This window comes from Garra rufa, chromosome 19 (assembly GCF_049309525.1).
Source record: "Garra rufa chromosome 19, GarRuf1.0, whole genome shotgun sequence".
In the NCBI taxonomy this organism is placed as follows: domain Eukaryota; kingdom Metazoa; phylum Chordata; class Actinopteri; order Cypriniformes; family Cyprinidae; genus Garra; species Garra rufa.
Window position 1 is genome coordinate 26,729,447 of NC_133379.1, and position 22,583 is coordinate 26,752,029.

General features: G+C 35.3%; 2 protein-coding genes across 5 annotated transcripts; one reads left to right on the top strand and one right to left on the bottom strand.

Annotated features, from left to right (window-relative positions):
• The first annotated feature begins 481 nt into the window (after nt 1-481).
• On the top strand, nt 482-17,346 carry med15 (mediator complex subunit 15). Of its 4 annotated transcripts, none has more exons than XM_073824118.1 (18): nt 482-624; nt 2,459-2,546; nt 2,654-2,705; nt 2,806-2,829; nt 2,925-3,092; nt 3,188-3,423; nt 6,910-7,380; nt 7,511-7,663; nt 12,359-12,466; nt 12,899-13,017; nt 13,094-13,227; nt 13,972-14,106; nt 14,191-14,254; nt 14,341-14,407; nt 14,876-15,036; nt 16,517-16,683; nt 16,795-16,893; nt 17,032-17,346. In XM_073824118.1, exons 1-18 carry the CDS (start codon nt 557-559, stop codon nt 17,166-17,168), a joined length of 2,451 nt encoding a protein of 816 aa, XP_073680219.1. In that variant the 5' UTR covers nt 482-556; the 3' UTR covers nt 17,169-17,346. The 4 variants fall into 4 exon arrangements, with proteins under 4 accessions (XP_073680219.1, XP_073680220.1, XP_073680221.1 ...); XM_073824119.1 differs by having other exon boundaries at nt 7,514-7,663; XM_073824120.1 differs by having other exon boundaries at nt 3,191-3,423.
• Nucleotides 17,347-17,387: 41 nt separating this feature from the next.
• On the bottom strand, nt 17,388-22,581 carry ccdc74b (coiled-coil domain containing 74B). Its single transcript, XM_073824122.1, has 7 exons — nt 22,080-22,581; nt 20,130-20,177; nt 19,911-20,031; nt 19,542-19,734; nt 19,374-19,474; nt 18,918-18,974; nt 17,388-17,544 (listed from the first exon to the last, which is right to left on the bottom strand). Exons 1-7 carry the CDS (start codon nt 22,192-22,194, stop codon nt 17,412-17,414), a joined length of 768 nt encoding a protein of 255 aa, XP_073680223.1. The 5' UTR covers nt 22,195-22,581; the 3' UTR covers nt 17,388-17,411.
• Between the last annotated feature and the right edge of the window lie 2 nt (nt 22,582-22,583).

The window sequence follows — 22,583 nt, forward strand, 5'->3', positions numbered from 1 at the left end:
TACAGTTTTTACTGTGTGTTTGATAAACCTAATAAACAATTAAACAGAAAAATATATATATTTCCAGCAATATTTGTAACATTTCTGCTTAGGCAAATTCAGTTAATTCAGCGAATTGTTCAGACGCTTTGTGAGCGGTTTCAATTGAATCATTTTTTTTTTTTTTGCAGCTAACGTTACCTCAGATAAATAAAGTATTTTGAACCTATATAATATTCATTTACATAACAAAAACTTAAATTCATTTATATATCTATTCTCCTTAAAAAAGCTTTTGCACTGTTTAATAAAATACTGTTTTATAACCTATTAAACAATTAAGCAGAAAAAATATATTTGTAGTTGTAATATTTTTTTGCTATTAGTGAATTGACTCGAGAGTCGCTCGGAATAATTCAGTCCGTTCAGCGAATCGTTTAGACGAGATCTCATTTTGCAAGCGGCTTCATTTGATTCATTGAAAAGATTCGACTCAGCACGGTGATACATCCGCGAATCGGACATCGCTAACTCAAACTAGAAACAGCTTGTTTAACGTTGTTTGGCATTATCAGTTATGGAGGTCACCGGTCCTGATAGTGATTGGAGAAGTCCAGCCTTTCGACAGAAAGTAGTGGCTCAAATGTGAGTATACAAATATTTTTTCTATATTTTATACTGGCGCATTCTGGAAATAACAGAGTGGAGCTAGCTTGTTAGCTGCTAACTAGCGGATGCTCGGATCAGCAAGTCTGTTAACACGGTCGAAATCTTCAATGATAGGCTGTTTGTGTTTTTATACGTAGTATTTATCTAATCACGGCAATATGGTTATTAAATGAGAAGACGTATTTTCAGCTTGTTTTGAGCTTGTTTAGCTATGCGGCTAGCTAATATAAAGTTAGCCTCATTAAAAATCTACAAGCGAAACAGTCTGCAGATATAAATATTGTTTATTACTTAATGCTCATTTCGCACTTTTAAATAACAAATATCCACTTATTTTGTAGTTGAGCGTATCGCAAAGTGTTTTGAATGGACTTTTCTAATATTTTTAAAAGGAACTTAAGATTCCACAAAAATGTGGAAAAATTGTGGTGACTGTAAACACAGCGTTTTTATATTAAAGAGATTAAAGAGAAGTTCTGTCATATATTCATCTTGCACTTGCTCCAAACCTGTGTGAGGTTTTTTCTTCTTCTGCTAAACACAAAAGAAGATATTTTGAAGAATGTTGGTTGCCAAACAGTTGACTTCCATAGTATTCTATTCATTAAAGCTATTTATTCCCGTACTGTAGAAGTCAATAGCTACCGTCAAATGCTTAGTTACCAACATTCTTTAAAATATCTTCTGTTATGTTCAGCTGCTGAAAGAAATATATACAGGTTTGGAACAACTAGAGGGTGAGTAAACGATGACTAGATCTTAATTTTTGATTATTTCATTGCAAAATATTACATTCATAAATGCAGCTTAACCCCTTAACTGTCACCCCCATTTTTTAAAATAGGCATGAAAGTGCACTATCCAAACTTCAATTGTTGTAATTCATGAACACTTTGGAATACAGATCTAAGGTTGGTCTCTTTTTAAAGAAGACAATCGGCAGATTATTGCAGAAGTGGAATTTTTTCAAAAAAATAAAGTATCAACAAATTATAGAAGTTTAAATTTACTGTAAACAAAATGCACTGTACAATTTTTATTATATTTTATATAAAATACATATTTTACATAACAGGTTTTATCCTAAATTTGATATCAAATTGAAGCCTCACATCTAAATAAGTTATGTTCCAAATTTGAAGTTGATATGAAAAAAATTAAGGTCCCTGTCAAAGTTTGTTAAGGGCGTTATACCACAAACAGCCACCGGGTGCCCTCCAAATGCCATTTATATTTTTTCTGTCACAAAAGTCTAAATTTTTCTGAAAATTTTTATTCAATCACAAAATAACCACCAAATATGCAATTCTGAGACACAGACCTTTCCAATGATATGTTTTTTGTCAAGATTGTAAAAAGTTGTGATTCTAAAAGACCGTAATGCATTTTGTAATATGACACCGCTAAGGGGGAGGAGACCGCCAAATGATTTTAAAGTAACATTTCCATGGTAACGCAATGTCCAATTTCAAAATGGTTTTCACTGGATGATTCTTCAGCTTCTAAGCTTTCAAATGATATATAATTTATGATGGTTACTAAAAAATTTGATAGAGAAAAAGGACAACGAAAAAAAGAGCGCCAAGCGTCCCACAGGTGGGACGGTGACAGTTAAGGGGTTAAGATGTTAATATATGTTGGAATTCTTTGAAAAACTGAATAATAAATAAATGGAAAACAGTTCCTTTAATAGTGCGCATGTTCCCAATATTTCTTAGATGATTGATAGTCAGTAAACAATAGATAAAACTTCTTGTTTCTCATGCATCACTTTTGAAATTAATCAGACTTCTTCTTTATTAAATTGCAGAGATGAAGCCATGAGAAAAGCAGGAACTGCTCACACAAAGTCCAGTACTGACATGGAAAGCCATGTTTTTATCAAGGCAAAGACCAGAGTAAGTATTACTTTTAAGTGTATGCCACAGTCCAACAGAACAGATTTTACCTATGTGTTTGTTAAAAGTGCAGTAAACCAAAAAAAACGTTTTTTTTTTTTTAACAGGAGGAGTATTTGTCTTTAGTTGCGAGACTGATAATTCACTTTAGAGACATTCGTAAGTAGCCAATTCTCTGTTTTCATCTTTAATTTTTTTGTCTTATTGCTGTGATGTTTGTAAATGTACTATGTATTGATCAGTTTGTTTTTCATTGCAGATAAAAAGTCACAAGGTGGGCCTGGTAAATTTAAAGAGCTATTTATGATCTTATCTCTACTATTAAACTGTAAGAATTAATTTTCTGCCCAATTTCATTGTGTTACTGTTTATATTTAGACCCCATGAATGCCCTGCAGAATTTACCAGGAGTGGGTGGAGGTGGTCCTGGAGTTATCGGCATTGGACCACGACCCCCTGGTGCACAAATGGGTGCTATGGGGTCAATGGGGCAAATGCAAATGGGTCAACATGCCATGCAGGGAGTAGCGGGAGGCCAGCAGGCTGGTAAGCTCAGTCGATTGTGAGACTGCGAGACTGTGTGGTTTAATAATCTTAGTTTTAATTCTCATACATTGCCTGTAATGCAATATCAACCTCAGCAGGTGCTCCTGGGCAGATGCCGATGATGCAGCAGCAGCAGCAACAGCAGCAGTCCATTCAGTTTCAACAGTTCCAGTCGCAGCAACAGGCACCCATGCAGCCTCAGCAGCCAGCAACTATGCAGCAGAATGCCATGCAGTTCCAACAGATAAGGCAGCATCATCAGAATCAACAAATGCAGCATCAAAATCAGCAACAGCAGCAGGCGCAGACTCAGCAGCAACAACAGAACCAGGTAATGGAGAGATTCATGTTTGCTCCACTTACAGGGATTCTGTCATTATTTACTCACCCTCATGTTGTTCCAAACCCATAAGACAGCTGTTCATTTTCGAAACACAAATTAAGTCATTTTTGATGAAATCCAAGAGCTTTCTGACCCTGCATAGACAGAAATGTGACACGTTCAAGGCCTAGAAAGGTAGTAAGGACATTGTTAAAAAGGTCCATGTGACATCAGTGGTTCAATCTTAATTTTATGAAGTAACGAGAATACTTTTTGTGTGCAAAGAAAACAAAAATAACTTTATTCATCAATTTCTTCTTTTCACATGAGTGCCATGAAGCGTATGTGTGGTGCTGCTGACACAGAGGAGAGGAAATTGTTAAATAAAGTAAAAATTTTAGTTTTCTTTGCACACAAAAAGTATTTTTGTAGCTTCATAAAATTAAGGTTGAAACACTGATGTCACAGACTGTTTTATTGATGTCCTTACTACCTTCTTGGGCATTGAACATGTCAGTTGCATTGCTGTCTATGCAGTGTCAGAAAGCTGTCGAATTTTGTAAAAACAAAAAAATAAATAATTTGTGTTCAAAAGAAGAGTCTTAAGGACTGGGTTGACAATATTGATCAAACTGTTTGAATTGTTCTAAATTTTGCTAAACTGATTTTCAGATGAGCTGTCATTTTAAGTCAATACTCAAAATGTATAAAAACATTTAAATTGCACATAAGGCAGTACATAAAATTTTTAATGATAAAATTACATTTCTACTTCAGTTCGTTGTTGAAATATAAGGGCTATTCTACAGAATTGTTGCAAACCCCTGTTCCACAAACAAAAAACGTGTGGAAAAAGTATTGTTTACTAAGATCCTATTATTATCTATTGAAACCCACAATAATATTTAAAATATTAGTAAGCTTAATAAATAAAATCATCATTTATTGGGTACTTTCAATTGGGAGGTGGCTGTCCCGAACCCTAACCCCTAAATTTCAACCTAAAATAATTTCCATTGCTGTTTTTAAAAGTGCCTTTTTGATTCTTTTAATAAGTGAAGTTCAAAAAATTATTTTAGATTTTCTTTGTAAATTCTGAAACGTAATGCAGCATTTTTCATGTCACTACCAAAACAGTGTATGTTTTAGTAAATTTTTCTGCAATTAAGCTCCTCGAGCTAGGTTCAAAGTATCTCTAATTGTCACTACTGAAACAGTCATTTCCAAAACATTTGGTGGTGTTGCGGTAGTGACATCTTTGTTTTTTGGGGTGTTATCCCATAAAATTGTCACGACTGAAACAGTCACGACTAGGGATGCACGATATGAAAAATTCTAACCGATACCGATAGCCGATAATTAAGTCCTTCTTTTGGCCGATGCCGATACCGATACAAATAACCAATACATTCATATTTTTATATGATAATTTTGTGCACACAGGAGAATACAAAATCTAAGATAAACTAATGAAATTTATATTATATATCTGGGTCTAACAATCATAGCAAACAGTCCTGACTCTTCAAAAATGTTTTTAATTTTTTGTGTAAGGCACCGCAATTCTAAATAAAATAAAATGCTTTGACATTTTGTCAACCTGGAAAAAATGAAAAGTGCATCATGGAGTAAAGTCAGATGTCCAAATGTTTGTGGTAAAGCTTACATGTAGTCCATTCTTATTGATCATATTATGAATGTGTGCAGCAGCCAAATCGTACAAGGCGGGGAATAAAACATCAGAATCGAGATAAAAACATCTCAACTCTTCAGAATGCTACAAGCGCAACGCAGGTCATGTGACATGAACCAACCAATCAGCTTCATCCTTTCCCTTAATAACACTGAAAGCACTGGCAAGGTGGAGAAACAGCTTATCAAAGCTGTACAGGAATAAACATTTTTAAATAAATTTGCTACTGCAAGCGATTTTTAATGCTGAAAATCCATTTATTCTTTGCTGAAACTACCACGTCTTTATGGAGAGCGCATGTCATGGCTGCTTAGCAACGGCAGACGCCACTGGAGCTCAAACTACAGAGCGGTTTGGCAAAGACTTTGGGTTTGGAAAGAAAGAGAAGGCGGCGCTTCAGCGTTTTCCACGCGTTTTTAGGCGCGACATGTGAACGGCCCCTAAACCAGATTCACCGCGATGCCGACCGCTGAAGTGAGATATAAGATTGTTAAAACTTGACGGCTTTTTACCTCCTCTCGGAATCCTTGCTAAACATGTGTTGCAAATAGCAGTAGCATTGTCCTTCTCTGCCACCGCGAAAAACTTCCAGACCTGCGAAGGCGATGATGACCACACAGATGATGATGTATTAAACACGTCAAAGGCCGAGAGTCACTGCAGTTTACAGCTGCAGCACTTGCACTCGGAAAGCAGATGAATCTCAGATAAACCAGACTGATTGATTGATTTTACCAGCAAGAGTACTTTATCAGATCGGGTTTCATTTATTTATCGGAGCAATAAAAATGACGTAATTTTTACCCATATCGGTCGATAATTTATCTGTCCGATAAATATCGTGCATCCCTAGTCACGACTAAAACATGTCATCATTGTTTCAGTTGTGACAAAAGGGAACACATAGTCCTTTATTTGGGGGTAAAAAAACAAAACAAAATTTTACTACAGTTATGCAAGTTTTTTTGTGTTTTAGTAGTGTTTTAGTTTGCAAGTAAAAATTCTATAATGTGACCAAAACAGTCACTAATGACACTGTGTTGTCACTACCGAAACATGGGATGTTTTGTCAAAAATAAAGTATACTAAATTGTTAACTAAATGTTATGATAGTGTTAGGTTCAATGTATATTCAAACTAATTAATCTTTAACTTGGACATCAACATGATCAACTTCATCGTTATTGATTTACCTCTGAAATAAAAAATAAAAAATGTACAATGTAGATGCAAGTAAAATGTTAGTAGGTCAATATAACCCTTCTAATTAAGTATCATTACTGTGTTTCAGTAGTGACAAATTTGGGGATTGGACAAATATTCTACATTCAATTAACTGCACAATTACTAGAAATGTGTAAGTTGTATATTATACATCTTTTTAAGACTTTTCCAACTCTGTAGAATGGCCCATAAACATTTGAACAGTAGCTAACTTGTCTAATGTATGTTTAAATAGCATCACTAGCTGGTTAACTAAAACTTGTTCAATTTAATGTTTTTATACAACTCTGTTTTGAGTATTGATGATTATAACTAAATATAAATAGCAATTGGGTTATGTGCAACAAACTTCCATATTCTGTAAAACAGGATGTTCAACATATACCCCACTGATTTTGGAAACTTGTTAGTTTTAACCTTTTAAAATTATAGTAATGTACCAAATGACACGATACCCTGTATAGTTTACAGTATTAGTAGAAAGATCGGAATTGAATTAAGAATTTGTGAATTGGAGTTCTTTTAGTGATGTTTAATTTCTCATTGAGGATTTATTGTTTTAATGGCTTTGACTCCAGTTGCATCAAACAAGACTGCAGCAGCAGCAGTTAGCACAAATGCAGCAACTGCAACAACAACACCACCAACAACAACAACAGCAGCAGCAGCAACTGCACCAACAACAGGTCCATGCTCAAGCTCAAGCGCAAGCTCAGGCCCAGGCTCAAGCACAGGCTCAAGCACAAGCTCAAGCGCAAGCTCAGGCACAAGCTCAAGCACAGGCTCAGGCGCAAGCCCAAGCTCAAGCCCAGGCTCAAGCCCAAGCTCAGGCCCAGGCCCAAATGCAGCAGCAACAGCAGCTTCAAGCTCAAGGTCAAGCCCAGGTCCAGGCTCAAGGAGTGGCAGGTCAGATGCCCCCTCACTCACAGCAGCAGCAAGTCATGGTGCCCCAGTCATTAGCACAAATGGCTCCCGGACAGCATCAACCTCAGCTCAGCTCACTCACCCAACAACAGCAGCAACATCTGAAGCTCCAGCAGGCAATGCAGGTAAAGCTTATCTGCCATTATAATGCAAAAAGCATAAGAACCTATAACTGACAACCGGTTGATGGGATCATAAGTGGTCAGATGAGACCTTGTTGTCTTATATACCTTCCTATTTGCTTGTGTTTACAAGCAGGCGAGAGTATTACAGCAGCAGCAGCAACAACAACAACAACAGCAGCAACAGCAACAGCAGCAGCAGCAACAACAACAGCAGCAGCAGCAGCAGCAGCAGCAGGTTCAACAGGTCCAGCAGGCAAACCAGCTCGCTGCAGTCTCTGGCCAGGTAAGCTCAGTGCAAGCTGCGGTGAGGATTAAAATAAGAGCGTGGAGTGATTGCATGCTACCAAAATCAACACTTGAATTTCTTTTGGATGTCAAAACTGTTTATTCTTTGCCTGGTGGTGGGTTGTAATGCACATGTCCTAATAACAACAGAAGGATTCTACATCAATATTATTTTTTAGTTGTGGGCCTCATTCTGTGGTCGATATATATGCACATAAAATAAGGGTCAGAGACGAAAAGGGATTTTCAGGCATCAAACCTAAGTTGAACACAGATTTATTTATTTTTTCCTGTACATTAGATGCCTTGTTTAATTTATTATTTTTTTTCTGAGCAAAGAACAATGACTATTGTACATTTTTACTATGATTTACACTGCCATTCAAAAGTTTGGGTTAAGATTTGTAATGTTTTTAAGGCAGTTTCTTATGCTCATCAAAGCTATTTATTTGATTAAAATACAAACAAGTAATATTATAAAATATTGTTGTAATTTAAAAGAACATAGTTAAATTTTAACACACTTTAAAGTATAATTTATTTCTGTGATGCAAAGCTGAATTTTTATCGGCCATTACTCCAGTCTTCAGTGTGACACAATCCTTCAGAAATCATTGTAATATGCTGATTTATTATAAATGTTGGAAACTGTTGTTAATATTTTTTTTGAAACTGTGATACTTTTTTCAGGATTCTTTAATGAATAAAAAGTTCTAAAGAACAGCATTTATTAAAAATAGAAAACTATTGTAGGTCAATAAAATAAAAGTTTTATTTCTTTCAAAGAAAGAAGGAAAGAAAAAAAAATACTGACTCCAAACTTGTGAATTGTTACAAAAGATTTCTATTTTAAATAAATGCTGTTCTTTTTAATGTTTCATTCATCATTTCAACATTGATAATGAATCAGCATATTACAATGATTTCTGAACTATCATGTGACACTGAAGACTGATGTAATGATGCTAATTCAGCTTTGATCGCAAGAATAAATTCTATATATAATATATTAACTTTAACTTTAAACTGCAATAAAAGTTCACAATATCACTGTTTTTTCTGTATTTTTAATCAAATAAACAGCCTTGATGAGTAAACCACTAAAATGTAACAGTAGTTCATATACCAACAAAAATAGGCATAATTAGAAAGGGGATCATTAGATGACATTACTCTATTGAAGGATCACAGCCCTCAAAAACTAACGAATTGTCATTTTAATTCTTTACCAATTTTTCCACTATCCTTCAAAAGGTTTTACCTATTGTTCTGCAAGATTTAAAATAAAAATACTAAAGAATAATACAAGAGGGATCATACAAAATGCATGCTAGTTTTTATTTAGTACTGACCTGAATAAGATAGTTCACATAAAAGACTTTCACATATAGTCCACAAGAGAAAATAATAGTGCAATTTATAAAAATGCATTAAGAGCTGGGGGTGAAAACTTTTTGAATTTGAAGATCAGGGTAAATTTAACTTATTTTGCCTTCTGGGGGAACATGCAAGTAGCTTCTGAAGGGCAGTACTAAATATGATATTTAGGCAAAATAAGAAAAATATACACATCCTCATTCCATTCAAAAGTTTACACCCCTGGCTCTTAATGCATCAGTGAGTGTTTAAGCCTTCTGTAATAGTTGCATATGAATTAAAAAATAACATGCATTTTGTATGATCCCTCTTATTTTGGAAAAATAATGGACATTTTGCAGATTTTGAAAGGTGTGTGTACACTTTTGATTTCAACTCTATGTATGCGTCTTTGTGTGTTTAAATCAAAATGTACAGGTTGAAACTGATTCTGATACAAAAAATCTCACTGCTGAAAGCATAGTTAGCTCCACAGCTAATATTACATAATAAACGTAAAACACTACTACAAATGCATTCTGGAGGCTATTTATGCTGTATTTGTTAGCACTTGCCATTAGCAGGTACATATAAAGCACATCCTGTTTGTACCTATATATATATATATATATATATATATATATATATATATATATATATATATATATATATATCAGCTAAACTAGCTGCCTGTCTTACTTAGACATTCATTTAGTCATATCTCTCCCTCAAAAGGATTACCCTCCCATCTGTGAGCATTCGGCGGATAACTTTTGCTTCATGTTGCTTTCATTTACCTTGTCCCATATGTGTGGCCACAGTTTATACTAAATACAGAGATGGAAATACTATACCATAGAGCTGTGAAAACCAACAGAGCAGTCAGTTTAAGTTTAAGTAGCAGCGTTAGTTTTTAATCTCATTTGCATTATGCGTGTATGTGCGGCTAACAGCTTGACTGCATGCTTGCTCTTTTGAATCCACAAGCACTTTCTGCATGCACCTGACAAGAAATGCTTTCCTTTCTAGGTTAGCTGTGTAAATTTGCAATGAATGGTAACAAACTGTAATATTGTCATTTGGGGCTTTAAATGATTTCCTGAACGTATTTGCAGGAAGGTATTGATGGTTGAATAGCATCCATGTGTCGTTTGACCCGTTCGAAAGCCATTAGTACATGGCAAGCTTTAATTTACAGTTGAAAGGCTTGTTGGAGATGCAGAACCCATTGCATCTTTTCTTGCCTTGCATGATTCTGGTACATAAAAGGATGGCATGAAATCCATTGGCCTGTGGCTTGCCTTGCCTTGCTTTGTCTTGACAAACAGTGTTGTTAAAGGAACATTTCAGGTTCAATACAATTTAATCTTAATTGGCATTATTTTAATTGACCACAAAAAAAACAAAAACATAAAACATTACAACAAAGGTAAATGAAGCCATCTTTTGTAGGATTAAAAAAAAAGTGAAACCTAGAATTTTGTAAAATTATGTCCTTTTTTAGCTTAGCTTTAATTAGAAAAGTTAGTAAGTGACTTTTCCCACTATGTTAAAGGAATAGTTTACCCAAAATGAAAATTCTGTCATTAATTACTCACCCTTATGTCGTTTCAAACCCGTAAGACTGTCTTTCATCTTTGGAACACACATTAAGATATTTTTGATGAAATCAGAGCTTTCTGACCCTCAATAGACAGCAATGGACTGAAACATTCAAGACCCAGAAAGGTACTAAGAACATTGTTTGGGCCATTAGCATGTACATAGGTTAGAATATACTCTCAAAATATTATAACTTCAATCTTGTAATTGCTACAAATGACTTTATTCTCAAAATATTTTGGCTTTATTTTCATAATTTCGACTTTATTCACAAAACACTTCAACTTTATTCTCGGAATTTTAGATTTTCTATTTGAAATATTTTGACTTTATTCTCAAAATATTTTGCCTTTATTTTCATAATTTCGACTTTATTCTTGTAATTTTGACTTTATTCTCTAACACTTCGAAAAAATTTGACTTTATTCTCAAAATATTTTGCCTTTTTTCATAATTTTGATATTCTCGTAATTTCGACTTTATTCTCTAAATATTTAGACTTTATTCTCGTAATTTCCACTTTATTCTCAAAATATTTAGACTGTATTCTCAAAACACTTTATTCTCATAATTTAGATTTTATTTTCGAAATATTTGGACTTTATTCTCGTAATTCTGCTTTATTCTCAAAATATTTAGACTTTATTTTTGTAATATTTCAACTTCATTTTCGTAATTTAGATTTTTTTTTTCGAAATAATTGGACTTTATTCTCGTAATTTCGGCTTTATTCTCGAAATATTTTGCCTTTATTTTCATAATTTCGACTTTATTCTCGTAATTTTGACTTTATTCTCTAACACTTCGAAAAACTTTGACTATTCTCAAAATATTTTGCCTTTTTTCGTAATTTCGATATTCTCGTAATTTCGACTTCATTCTTGAAATATTTAGACTTCATTCTTGAAATATTTAGACTTCATTCTCAGAATATTTACTTTATTCTCGTAATTTCCACTTTTTAATCTCAAAATATTTAGACTGTATTCTCAAAACACTTTATTCTCATAATTTAGATTTAATTTTTGTAATATTTCAACTTTATTCTCATAATTTCAGCTTTATTCTCAAAATATTACGAGTTTAATCTCGTAGTCTTAATTCTTTTTTTTAACATTGCACTAAAACGCAGTTGTATCAACATGTTCACAATGCAAAGAAATTGTGAATAAAGTTGTTACTTTTGTTTTCTTTAAGCACAAAAAGTATTCCTGTAGCTTTATAAAATTACAGTTGAACCACTGATGTCACATGGACTATGTCCTTACTACTTTTCCAGGCATTGAACATTGCTGTCTATGCAGGGTCAAAAAGCTCTCAGATTGCATCAAAAATACCGTAATTTGTGTTCTGAAGATGAACGATGGTCTTACGCATTTAGAACAACATCAGGGTAAGTAAATAATGAGAATTATCATTTTTGGGTGAACTATCCCTTAACTATCCCCACTCACTTGCGCACAAGTTGCTGTTGTGCTTAACTTGTATGGAACCCAGGATATTCTTTTACATGCACAAGTGGAACGAGAGGAAGCTCACTATACTGCCACATTATTTTATTTTTGGAGAGCCTTGTTTTGCGTAATTGAATGTGACTTTATGTGCATCTGTGCTTGCAGACTTGTCGAATCTATTTCTGTTTGCATTCTTGCATGTGCTTCCTCATGTCCGCTGATGCACTGCATTTATTGTTTTGCTTGTGACATGTCTGTTGTCCCCTCTGTCCTCCTCAAAGATGATGCCCCGTCCTGGGATGCAAATGCCACCCCGGTTGCCCCGCGCCACCCCGAACTCTGCCATTCCTCAAAACCCTGTTGCCATTGGAGGACAGCAAATGCCACAGGTATTTACCGCAGGGCTGAGTGCTGGGTCTCAGCGCTGCAACCCAGTGGGTGCGTACGTCTGTGGCTTTACACTAGAGTGAAGGCTGTCCATAATCCACATTCATTTGCCTCTCTTTACCCACCATTCCCAACCCCAACTAGTTTGAAAATCAGAAACATTTAGTCAGGAATGACCCAGGCAGCATAAAACTGAAATGAAAAATGTGTGGCACAGGTAAGTGAACTGGATTTAGGTATTCTCTTAAAGTGACTTGCTAGGACAGCTAATAAGAAGCAAACATCTACTGGTTTTATAGCGCCATCTACTGGTGCTGTACAGTCAAAGCAGGTAACTAGGTAACTGGCTTCACCAGTGCAGTGCCAGTTTTCCTCCACTCACGTGGTTACGTTGAACGTGTTTTCATTTTCTCTCTCTCCTAACTTCTTCAAAGGGTCAGCAGATGATGTCATCACCCTCCCCAGTTCAGGTGCAGACGCCCCAGCCGATGCCACCTCCTCCACAGCCCCAGCCGTCCCCCCAGCCTCCTTCATCTCAGCCCAACTCTGTGAGGTATAGTAAAATAGTTTAGTTTTCCCTACTATATTTAAATAACTGCAAAAGTTTAATTAAACCTTTTTCACTCTAGCTCTGGTCCGACTCCGTCACCAGGAGGTTTCCAACCCAGTCCCTCTCCTCAGCCGTCCCAGAGTCCTGCATCTTCACGCACCCCCCAGAGTTACTCCCTCCAGGTACCTTCACCTGGACCTCTCAATACACCAGGTACAGTACTGCTTTCTTGTTATACTCATAAAATAGTTTTTTTAATACACTTCCAGACAAAAGTTCATGATTTTTAATGTTTTTAAAGAAGTTTCTTCTGTTTGCCAAGTGAAATGATTCTGATTTGCTGCTCAACAATATTTTGTATTATTATTAGTAGTATTAGTATAATTATCATCAATATTAAACATTTTTTCAGGATTATTTGATGAATAGCATTTATCTAAAATAAAAAGCTTTGGAGTCTGTATAATTATTTTGGGGAAAGAAATTATAGAAATTCATATTTTTTTTTTAGCAAGGATGCTTTAAATGGATTAAAAGGATAACGACATAATAATGTTACAAAAGATTTCTGTTTTAGATAAATGCTGTTCTTCTGAACTTTCTATTCATCAAAGAAACCTGGAAAAAATTCTACTCAGTTTTCAACATCATAATAAAAGTTTTTTCATAATAAAAGACTGGAGTAGTGATGCAAAAAATTCAGGAATAATTTTAAAATGTACTCAAACAGAAAATTTTAAATGGTAAAAATATTTAAAAAGAAATGACTGTTTTTGCTGTACTTTGGATCAAATAAATGCAGGCTTGATGAACAGAAGAGACTACTTTAAAAAACATTAAAAATCTTACTGTTCAAAACCTTTTGACTGGTAGTGTATACATTAGTTAATATTGAATGTTTAATTGTGCACACTTGTTTTCTCATAATTATTTGATTCATTTATTTTTTTGCATTAGTCAATCCAGGCTCTCTGATGAGCCCTGCAGGGGCCTCGCAATCTGAGGACCAGCTTTACATGGACAAACTGAAGCAGCTGTCGAAGTATATCGAGCCGCTGCGCAGGATGATAAACAAAATAGACAAAAATGAAGGTACTGGAGACTTCTAATCTTTTGATGCTGATTTTTGTCCCCACAACTTAATCTTAAAGATCATGCTTTGTTTGGACTTCACAGATAGGAAGAAGGATCTGAGCAAAATGAAAAGTTTGCTCAACATTTTGACTGACCCCAACACAAGGTAAGAAACCAGATGTATTGTATATTGTCTCCTGTGTCGAATCTTTGTCTTGTAATAAAGGTTGCGTTAATGTTTTCTTCCACTAGATGTCCACTTAAAACCCTACAGAAGTGTGAAATAGCATTGGAGAAACTGAAAAATGACATGGCAGTGGTAAGTATCAAGTTTTAAGATTAAAGGAGTAGTTCACTTCCAGAACAAAAGTTTACAGATAATTTACTCACCCCTTATCATCCAAGATGTTCATGTCTTTATTTATTTAGTCTTCTTGAGGGAAAACATTTAAGGATTTCTCTCCATATAATAGACTTCAATGGTTCCCCCAAGTAGATTACACACTTCTTCCTCAGCTGGGATCATTTGGAGCCATTTGAAGCTGCACTTAAACTGCATTTTGGAAGTTCAAACTTGGGGGCACCACTGAAGTCCAATATATGGAGATAATTCCTGAAATGCTTTACTCAAGAAACAATTTATTTACGACTGAAGAAAGAAAGACATGAACATCTGGCAAGGGTGACAAGGGGGCGAGTAAATTATCGATACATTTTTGCTCTGGACGTGAACTAATCCTTTAAAGTCAAGTTGTGTTGTTCAATGACGTCTGACTTTGGTTTGCAGCCGACTCCTCCCCCTCCTCCAGTGCCCTGTACTAAAAAGCAGTACCTGTGTCAGCCGCTGCTGGACGCTGTCTTGGCCAACATCCGCTCGCCAGTTTTTAACCATTCACTTTACCGCACATTTGCTCCTGCTATGACAGCAATTCATGGACCTCCAATCACGTAAGATCAACAGCTGAAAAAATATACATATTTACTTATTCACGTCAGTTATGTTCCTTAAAAGGATAGTTCAACCAAAAATGAAAATTGTCATTAATTACTCAACCTCATGTCGTTCCAAACGCAAGACCCTGTAAGACCTTCGTTCATCTTCAGAACACATATTAAGATTCTTTTAATGAAATCTAAGAACTTTCTGACCCTGCCTAGACAGCAACGCAACTTACACATTCAAGGCCCAGAAAGGTAGTGAGGACATTGGTAAAATAGTCCATGTGACATCAGTGGTTCAACCATAATGTTATAAAGCTACAAGAATACTTTTTGTGCACAAAGAAAACAAAAATAACTTTATTTAACAATTTCTTCTTTTCTGTCAGTTTTTTATTTGATCAAAATATAGTAAAACAGTAGCATTGTGAAACAAGATTTAAATTTAAAATTTGGGCTGTATTTTAAAATGTAATTTATTTCTTTGACAAAGCAGAATTTTCACAAATCATTATTCAGCCTTCATGATCTTTCAGAAATTATTCTAGTATGCTGATTTGATGCTTCAGTAACATTTCTTATCATTAATGTTAAAAGCAAGTGTGCTTTTTATTATTTTTGTAGAAACAGTGACACAGTTTTATAAGGATTCTTTTGAAGAATAAAAATTTTGAAAGAACAGCATTTAGTTGCAATAGAAATGTTTTGCACTTGATATTTTGTCACTTGATAAAATGTGTCATTGCTGAATGAAAGCAAAAAAAAAATCTTAATGACCAAAAACTTTTTAATGATAATTAATGATAATGATAATCTATAATAATATCTATTATTAATATTACAATAGTAGTAATTTTATAATGAAGTACAGCAACATCGTAGTTATTTTATATTACATAGCCATGTTATACATGTATTTAATACTTGTTAAAGTTTTTCACAATATGTTACCCTGGACCACAAAACCATTATAGGTAAATTTTTTAAATTGATATTTATCATCTTGATAAATCAACTGAAAGCTGAATAAATAAGCTTTCCATTGATGTATGGTTTGTTAGGACAATATTTGGCAATATAAAAAGATACAACTATTTGAAAAACTGGAACCTGGGGGATTAAAAAAATCTAAATATTGAGAAAATCGCCTTTAAAGTTGTCCAAATGAAGTTCTTAGCAATGCATATTACTATTCAAAAAATTATGTTTTGATGTATTTATGGTAGGAAGTTTACAAAATATCTTCATTGAACATGATCTTTACTTAACATCCTAATGATTTTTGGCATAAAAGAAAAATCGATAATTTTGACCCATACAATGTATTTTTGGCTATTGCTACAAATATACCCGTGCTGCTCAAGACTGGTTTTGTGGTCCATGGTCACATATATATTTTTGAGTTTAAAATGAAAAGCAGTGTATGGCATATACCACCGTGCATTAACTCCTAAATTTAACCATTAAAATGCATATTCTTCCATTCCAGGGGCCCTTCAATTCCTTCCCGTAAACGGAAGCTGGAGGATGACGAGCGCCAGACCATCCCTAACATACTTCAAGGGGAGGTGGCTCGACTGAACTCCAAATTCCTGGTCAATCTGGACCCGTCTTTTTGCAGCAACAATGGAACAGTGCATCTCATATGTAAACTAGGTCAGTTCAGACCTTGTGGCTACTTTATTTAAAATATAAAATTTACAAATGGCCACGACCATATTTACGGGAAAAATCTGACTAATCACTCCTGCCATTGTCTCTGTCTAGATGACAAAAATCTTCCCAGTGTTCCCCCTCTTCAGCTGAGCATTCCAGCCGACTATCCCGATCAGAGCCCACACTGGGAAGATGATGGTCAGCAGTACGGTGAGTCTAAGCCTGATTTGTGCATTAAATGTCAGCATGCTGCCTTTTACAAATGTAAACACTCGTAAGCCCCCAATTTAAATGAAAATCCATAGGCTGTGAAATGTATTAACTCATCACTTCCTTACCTATTTTCAGAGGCCAACCCCTTCTTGCAGACTGTGCATAAGAACATGACCTCTAAACTCCTTCAGCTTCCTGACAAGCACTCGGTGACGGCGCTGCTGAACACCTGGGCTCAAAGCGTGAGGCAGGCTTGCCTTTCAGCTGCTTAGAAATGTTTTCCCATCAGCACTAGTGTAATCCTTGCACCTCTATGGAATGATGGCAATATATTAATATTTTCTTTGTCTTTTTTTATTTACATGAATTATCAGCTGTTTTGTTTAGTCCAGTACACTAAGGCCTTAACTGTTTGTGCATTGCTTCAGTAATAAAGACATTTAAACTGCTGTTTCGATCTGAAATGTGTGGAACAGAGGTCATATAAGTAGTCATGTCACCACATGACTGGTCCGTCAGCGTATAGTCCTCTGTAGACGACGTCTCTGCATAGCCTGAGTCCTCCGGTGTCTGTCTGCGATGTTATTGAGGGTCTGTTTGAGGGCGGGGAGGATCACTTTCTCTGCTTTACTAGCCTGAGACACAGGTCTGTATAAATAGTAAAAGAGCAAAGGTTGATATCTCCAAAACTTAACTGTTTATGTCAGACAGTTTGGAAACAATATATACAGTGGAGATTAAAACTAGAGAACAATATTTGATTTCAACTAAAATTTGGCGAGGTACAGCTTTCAGAAATTAGTAAGTGTAGAGGCCCTTGCTTTGAAAGACCTCAGCATATCTGCGGCCACAGGACATCACTAGGCATTTCAGACTGCACTGGGTTGATCTTGGTGCACTCATAGTTTGGTGAATGAAGTGGATTTCTTAGCCATAACTTTGAGATTTTCAAGAGACCCAACTCCTGCTGCAGAAAACATCTCCCGAACCATCTGGCTTCCTCCTCTACCTTTCTCTTCAACTGCTATACGCACTTGGGGTTCCTCAGATTGACACTGAACAAAATGTTTTCCATCAAACCCAAATAAAATTAAACTTGCTCTTATCACTAAAGTGAACTTTGGACCAGTTCTTTCTCCCCACAACATGCTTCTCAGCAAATGTGAGTTTGGCCTTTTGATTCTTTCTGCTGAAGAAACCAGTTCACCATTGAGAGTCTCTGCATTATCCTTTCTTCACGTGGATGACCAGCCTTTTTGAATTTGAGTTGGTGTCTACAGCTGCATTTCCATTACCCCTTAAACTACGCATTGAAAATACGCCTAATGAAAACGCGTCAATTGCGCAAAAACTCCCATATAATGCAAAAACAATTTTACGCTCGCATGAGGTGGTTTTTCAAGCAATTTCGAAAAAGGAATATTTCACAAAACAGCAATGGAAATGTTTTTTTTTTTTTTTTGCATTTACAGGTCACATTCGATTAATATAGCCAAAATCCCACAAAAATCTGTTGCCATGACTTATAAAGACTTTTTAGTTACATAACATTGGTTAATGAAAATGCCGTCATTTTGTAATACTTTTTAATCGACATTCATAAAATATTGCCAAAGTTTTGTGCAAATCTGTAATGGAAACACGTCTATTGTTAACCTGCAATATATTCAAGAATAAGGAGATTTGGAATGACCAACTTCTCTTGCAATGGCTGAAAGGGTCATCACTTTGGCCTTCATCAGTTAAATAGGGTTTGTCATATAATTAAGGAAATTAGCACCAGGTGCCAGATTAACACTCTTAACTTTGAGGTATCTTGTGTTCTCTAAATTTGATCAGAGTTCTTTTTCAAATATGTCATTTAAGTTTTTTTATACTGTGCTTCAGAATACAAATAATTTATGAAATATGCTTATGTAAGGACAACTTCAAATAGTACTAAGCAGTGACAAATTCTAGGTTCTCTAATTTTGATCTCCACTCTATATTTTAAATACAGATATTTACAAGCAATGACTTACAGTCCTTTAGGCAGTGTTTGGAGAGAAAGCTGAGGAAATGTGTCTGAATTGTCAGCTCTGTCAAAAATAAAAGAAAAAAGATTAAAGGCCATCTGGATATATCTCCGAAAACAAAAAAGGGTAATATTTGCTCAAACTTTGTGACGTCATACTCATAACTCACAATATAGCTTCTCTATAGCTTTTGTGAGAACTTGTAATATTAGCTACTCAAATGTCAGCACATATATGGGCTAACTGTATGTAGGTGTAACATCTCAAGCTAATTCTGTTTTCTAATAGAGGTTTAATTGTGTTAAAAAACAGCAATGTTGAATAGGGGCTGAATAATTATGACATAGCTGTGTTATTAGTAAATCCTAAAACTTAAAAATAATTCTTTTGTTTTGAATAATTTTAATTGCAACTATATTCTTGCAATCTTGGATTTGGGGTGAGATGCGAAAATGAAATTACCTTTTACCATCAGCAAGATATGCCTTGGTCAAAATGTAATTCTCTGCAGTTATTTTCTTGTTTAATACAATGTCTTTGAGAACAGCTTTCACACGTAGGATCTGAGAGGAGACAAATTAAAGTTGTAAATTATATAATATATTGAGAGGAATTAATATATAATCTCACCTCCTGGGACTGCAGGCTGTTAGCGCTGTATAGCTGGCGTATGATGACCTCACATTCGTGTAGAGTTGGAGGTCGAGGAGCCTGAAATGGACTACATTGGATCATCAGAGGCTGTAGGGAAGTGATGAACCGTGGTTTGGCTTCTGAAGGACCTTCTGTTCTGTCGGCCGTGAGGGAATTTGATCTGCTTTCTCTACATTGTAAATGACTGCTGTAGATATGAGAAGAATGTTACTAGTCCATGTATGTAATACTTCATAATAATAATAATTAATTAATAATATCTTATATGTGACCCTGGACCACAAAAACAGTCCTAAGCAGCACGGGTATATGATTTGATGTATGCATTTTTAGTTTTGTGGTCACCTTTTCTCTGTGGCTTGTGGTGAGCAGGTTTCCTCCAAAGTCTGTTCCAGATAGTTCCTTCCATCTCTCTGGAACTTGTTTCTTTCTGTATGGTGCTTCTTACAGATTCTACGGCTGGATCCTGTCATGAAAGTGTGGTGCAAGTTAAACAAGTACCAATACATCTATCCAATGGTTTTGTTTGAGAAGATGTAAGCGAGAAAATAAGTGTCACTCAACCTTTACTGCTTGACTTTGGAAGCTCCATTATCAGCTTATACTGCAACTCTGTAACCACATAATTACATAACAAATACACAATGGAGAATGATGTGTAAATATGATACATAAAATGTATGTATGTGTCTTGTTAAAAGACCAGGGCTAGATGTCATACATTTCACTTTGTTGAATATTTCTCAGAATAGGGAGTTTTCACGATGCGTCATCAATCGGCCATATTGACAGCACCAAACAGAACACGCAAATTTAGCTGAAAATGATCAGTTATTGTCATGTTTTGGGCTGTACTAATCAGTCAGACTAGGAAAAACACTTACCCCGAGTTTCACAGACATGGCTTAAGCCTAGTCCAAGACTAAAATGTAAGTCTGAGCTGTTTCAACTGAAAGAAACCTGCACTGACTTATCTTAAAATATATTGGTGCTTTTGTTTTGTCTCAAGATGTTGAAGTAATGTTTTTTTTTAGAGATGCACCGATTGCAATTTTCTTGGCCGATTCCGATTTTTCAGTAAGTGTGACCTGCCGATTCCATTTTTTGCCGATTCCGATTTTATTTTTTTAAGAACTGTAATGAAAGCATAAGCCTATACAGAAATATTTTCTTTAATTAAATTTACTTTATAATAAAATACATTTTTAAACATTACAGGATCTTCTTACAACAAAATAACTTTAACAACAAAATAAAGTGAATCAAAATAAATATCGGCTAGGAATCGGCAAGAGGAGAAATTGACCGGCCGGTCACCGATCCGGGCCTATCATGTGAAAAATCGGCTGATTCCGATCACTAGCCCATCAATCGGTGCATCTCTATTTTTTTAAAGCACTTTTAAAAATTACTTAAATGTCTTAATTGAACTATGGCCTAATTCTGGCTTAGTCTAAACTCTGTCTATGAAACCAGACCTTTAGAGTACTATAGACTGCCAAAAGTCAACAAATCAAGGAGTAAAGTACAAAAAACTGAGAAACAAAAGGCGTTTGTGGTTGGCCAAAGTGAACCAGGATTTCTAGGGCAAGAATCTTGACAACAGTCATCTTTGTTCTTATTATTTCCAGTCCGGTAGGTGAAATAGGCTAATATCTTGATAAATACTGCTTGTACGTATCTTTACCACATGTTAACTTTAGTTTGTCAAAATATTGCGCCCTTTTCTTGCTTATTAAGTCCTTCTCTATATTATTTAGCAGCTTCCACGCGTTTTTTTTGTGGTTTAAAAAGCATAAACTAGCACAACAATGTATTCAGTAGTACATTAACTGCAAAATACCTTTGCATATGATCAAACAAATCTCCTTTTGACAGTCAGAAACAAAACACCAAAACGTTTGTCTGTGTAAACCGATACTTTGCCACCCACAGAGGTTACAAACGCCATTCTTTCATTTTCCTCATTCAGCAACTCGACGTCACCAGGCAACCTGTAGGCTACTAGACTAGAGTATCAGCTCTGATACACCTGCCAGCAGGCGTCCATCCTCATTAAACCTGAAAAAGCACATTCTGTCATCATTTACCAACTCTCGTGTTGCTCCAAACCTGAATGACTTTCTTTCGCAGAGAAGAAGAGATGATTACAGTATCAGTCTCTATTCAGTTTCAATCCGCTTAACATTTAATTTGTATTTCAAAAGAAAGAACATCCTACATGTTTTTACAATATGAGTGTGAATGAAAACAGAATGGGCTAAAATATGCCTTTAACTGATACATTTAGGTAAGCAGAGATTATAACAGCAAAACAGACATTATTAATGAATCTTGTCACATTTTTAGTAAATTCATCAAATACAATAAGAATGATAAAGTTTGTCGTAAGTGTACAAACAAATACTACCTATGAAACACAAGAAAATATTTAATAGTTGAAGCACACTTGTCCCATCGACGTATCGTTCATTAATTCTGTAATTTATATTAGGAAATGTATAATAACTGTACCTTTATTTTCCCGTTTCAAACTATCTATTTCACTGTGTAATTTCTCCAGAGTTTCTTTATGCTGCTTTTGTAAGAAGTCAATATTCCTCCGCAGTGAAGCAACGCGCACATCCATTTCTCTGTGAAAGAAGTTCCCCCAATTCTGATACTTACGTGACAAGCGTCTACTTACGCGGATGACGCTTCACTGCTACGTTGCGTCATAACTCAAGTTTTATCTATAAACCTACGTGTACACGTGTTTGAAAAAGCCGGTTTGTTTTCAAAGACTATACACTCCTCTCCCACTGGAACTTTTAATTTTGTAGTGGCTGCTATGGTAACAGCACTACTTCCTCTAATACTGCTGGGATATAACAAATTTAAAAATGTCAATTCAATACTAAATTCATTTAAAATTACCTGCAGTTCTTATCCACCTTTTTCTTTAATGCGAAGTAAGCCAATGGGCGTGACTTACAGATTGTTACCATTATAGAGAAATAATGAGAAGAATAACATGCA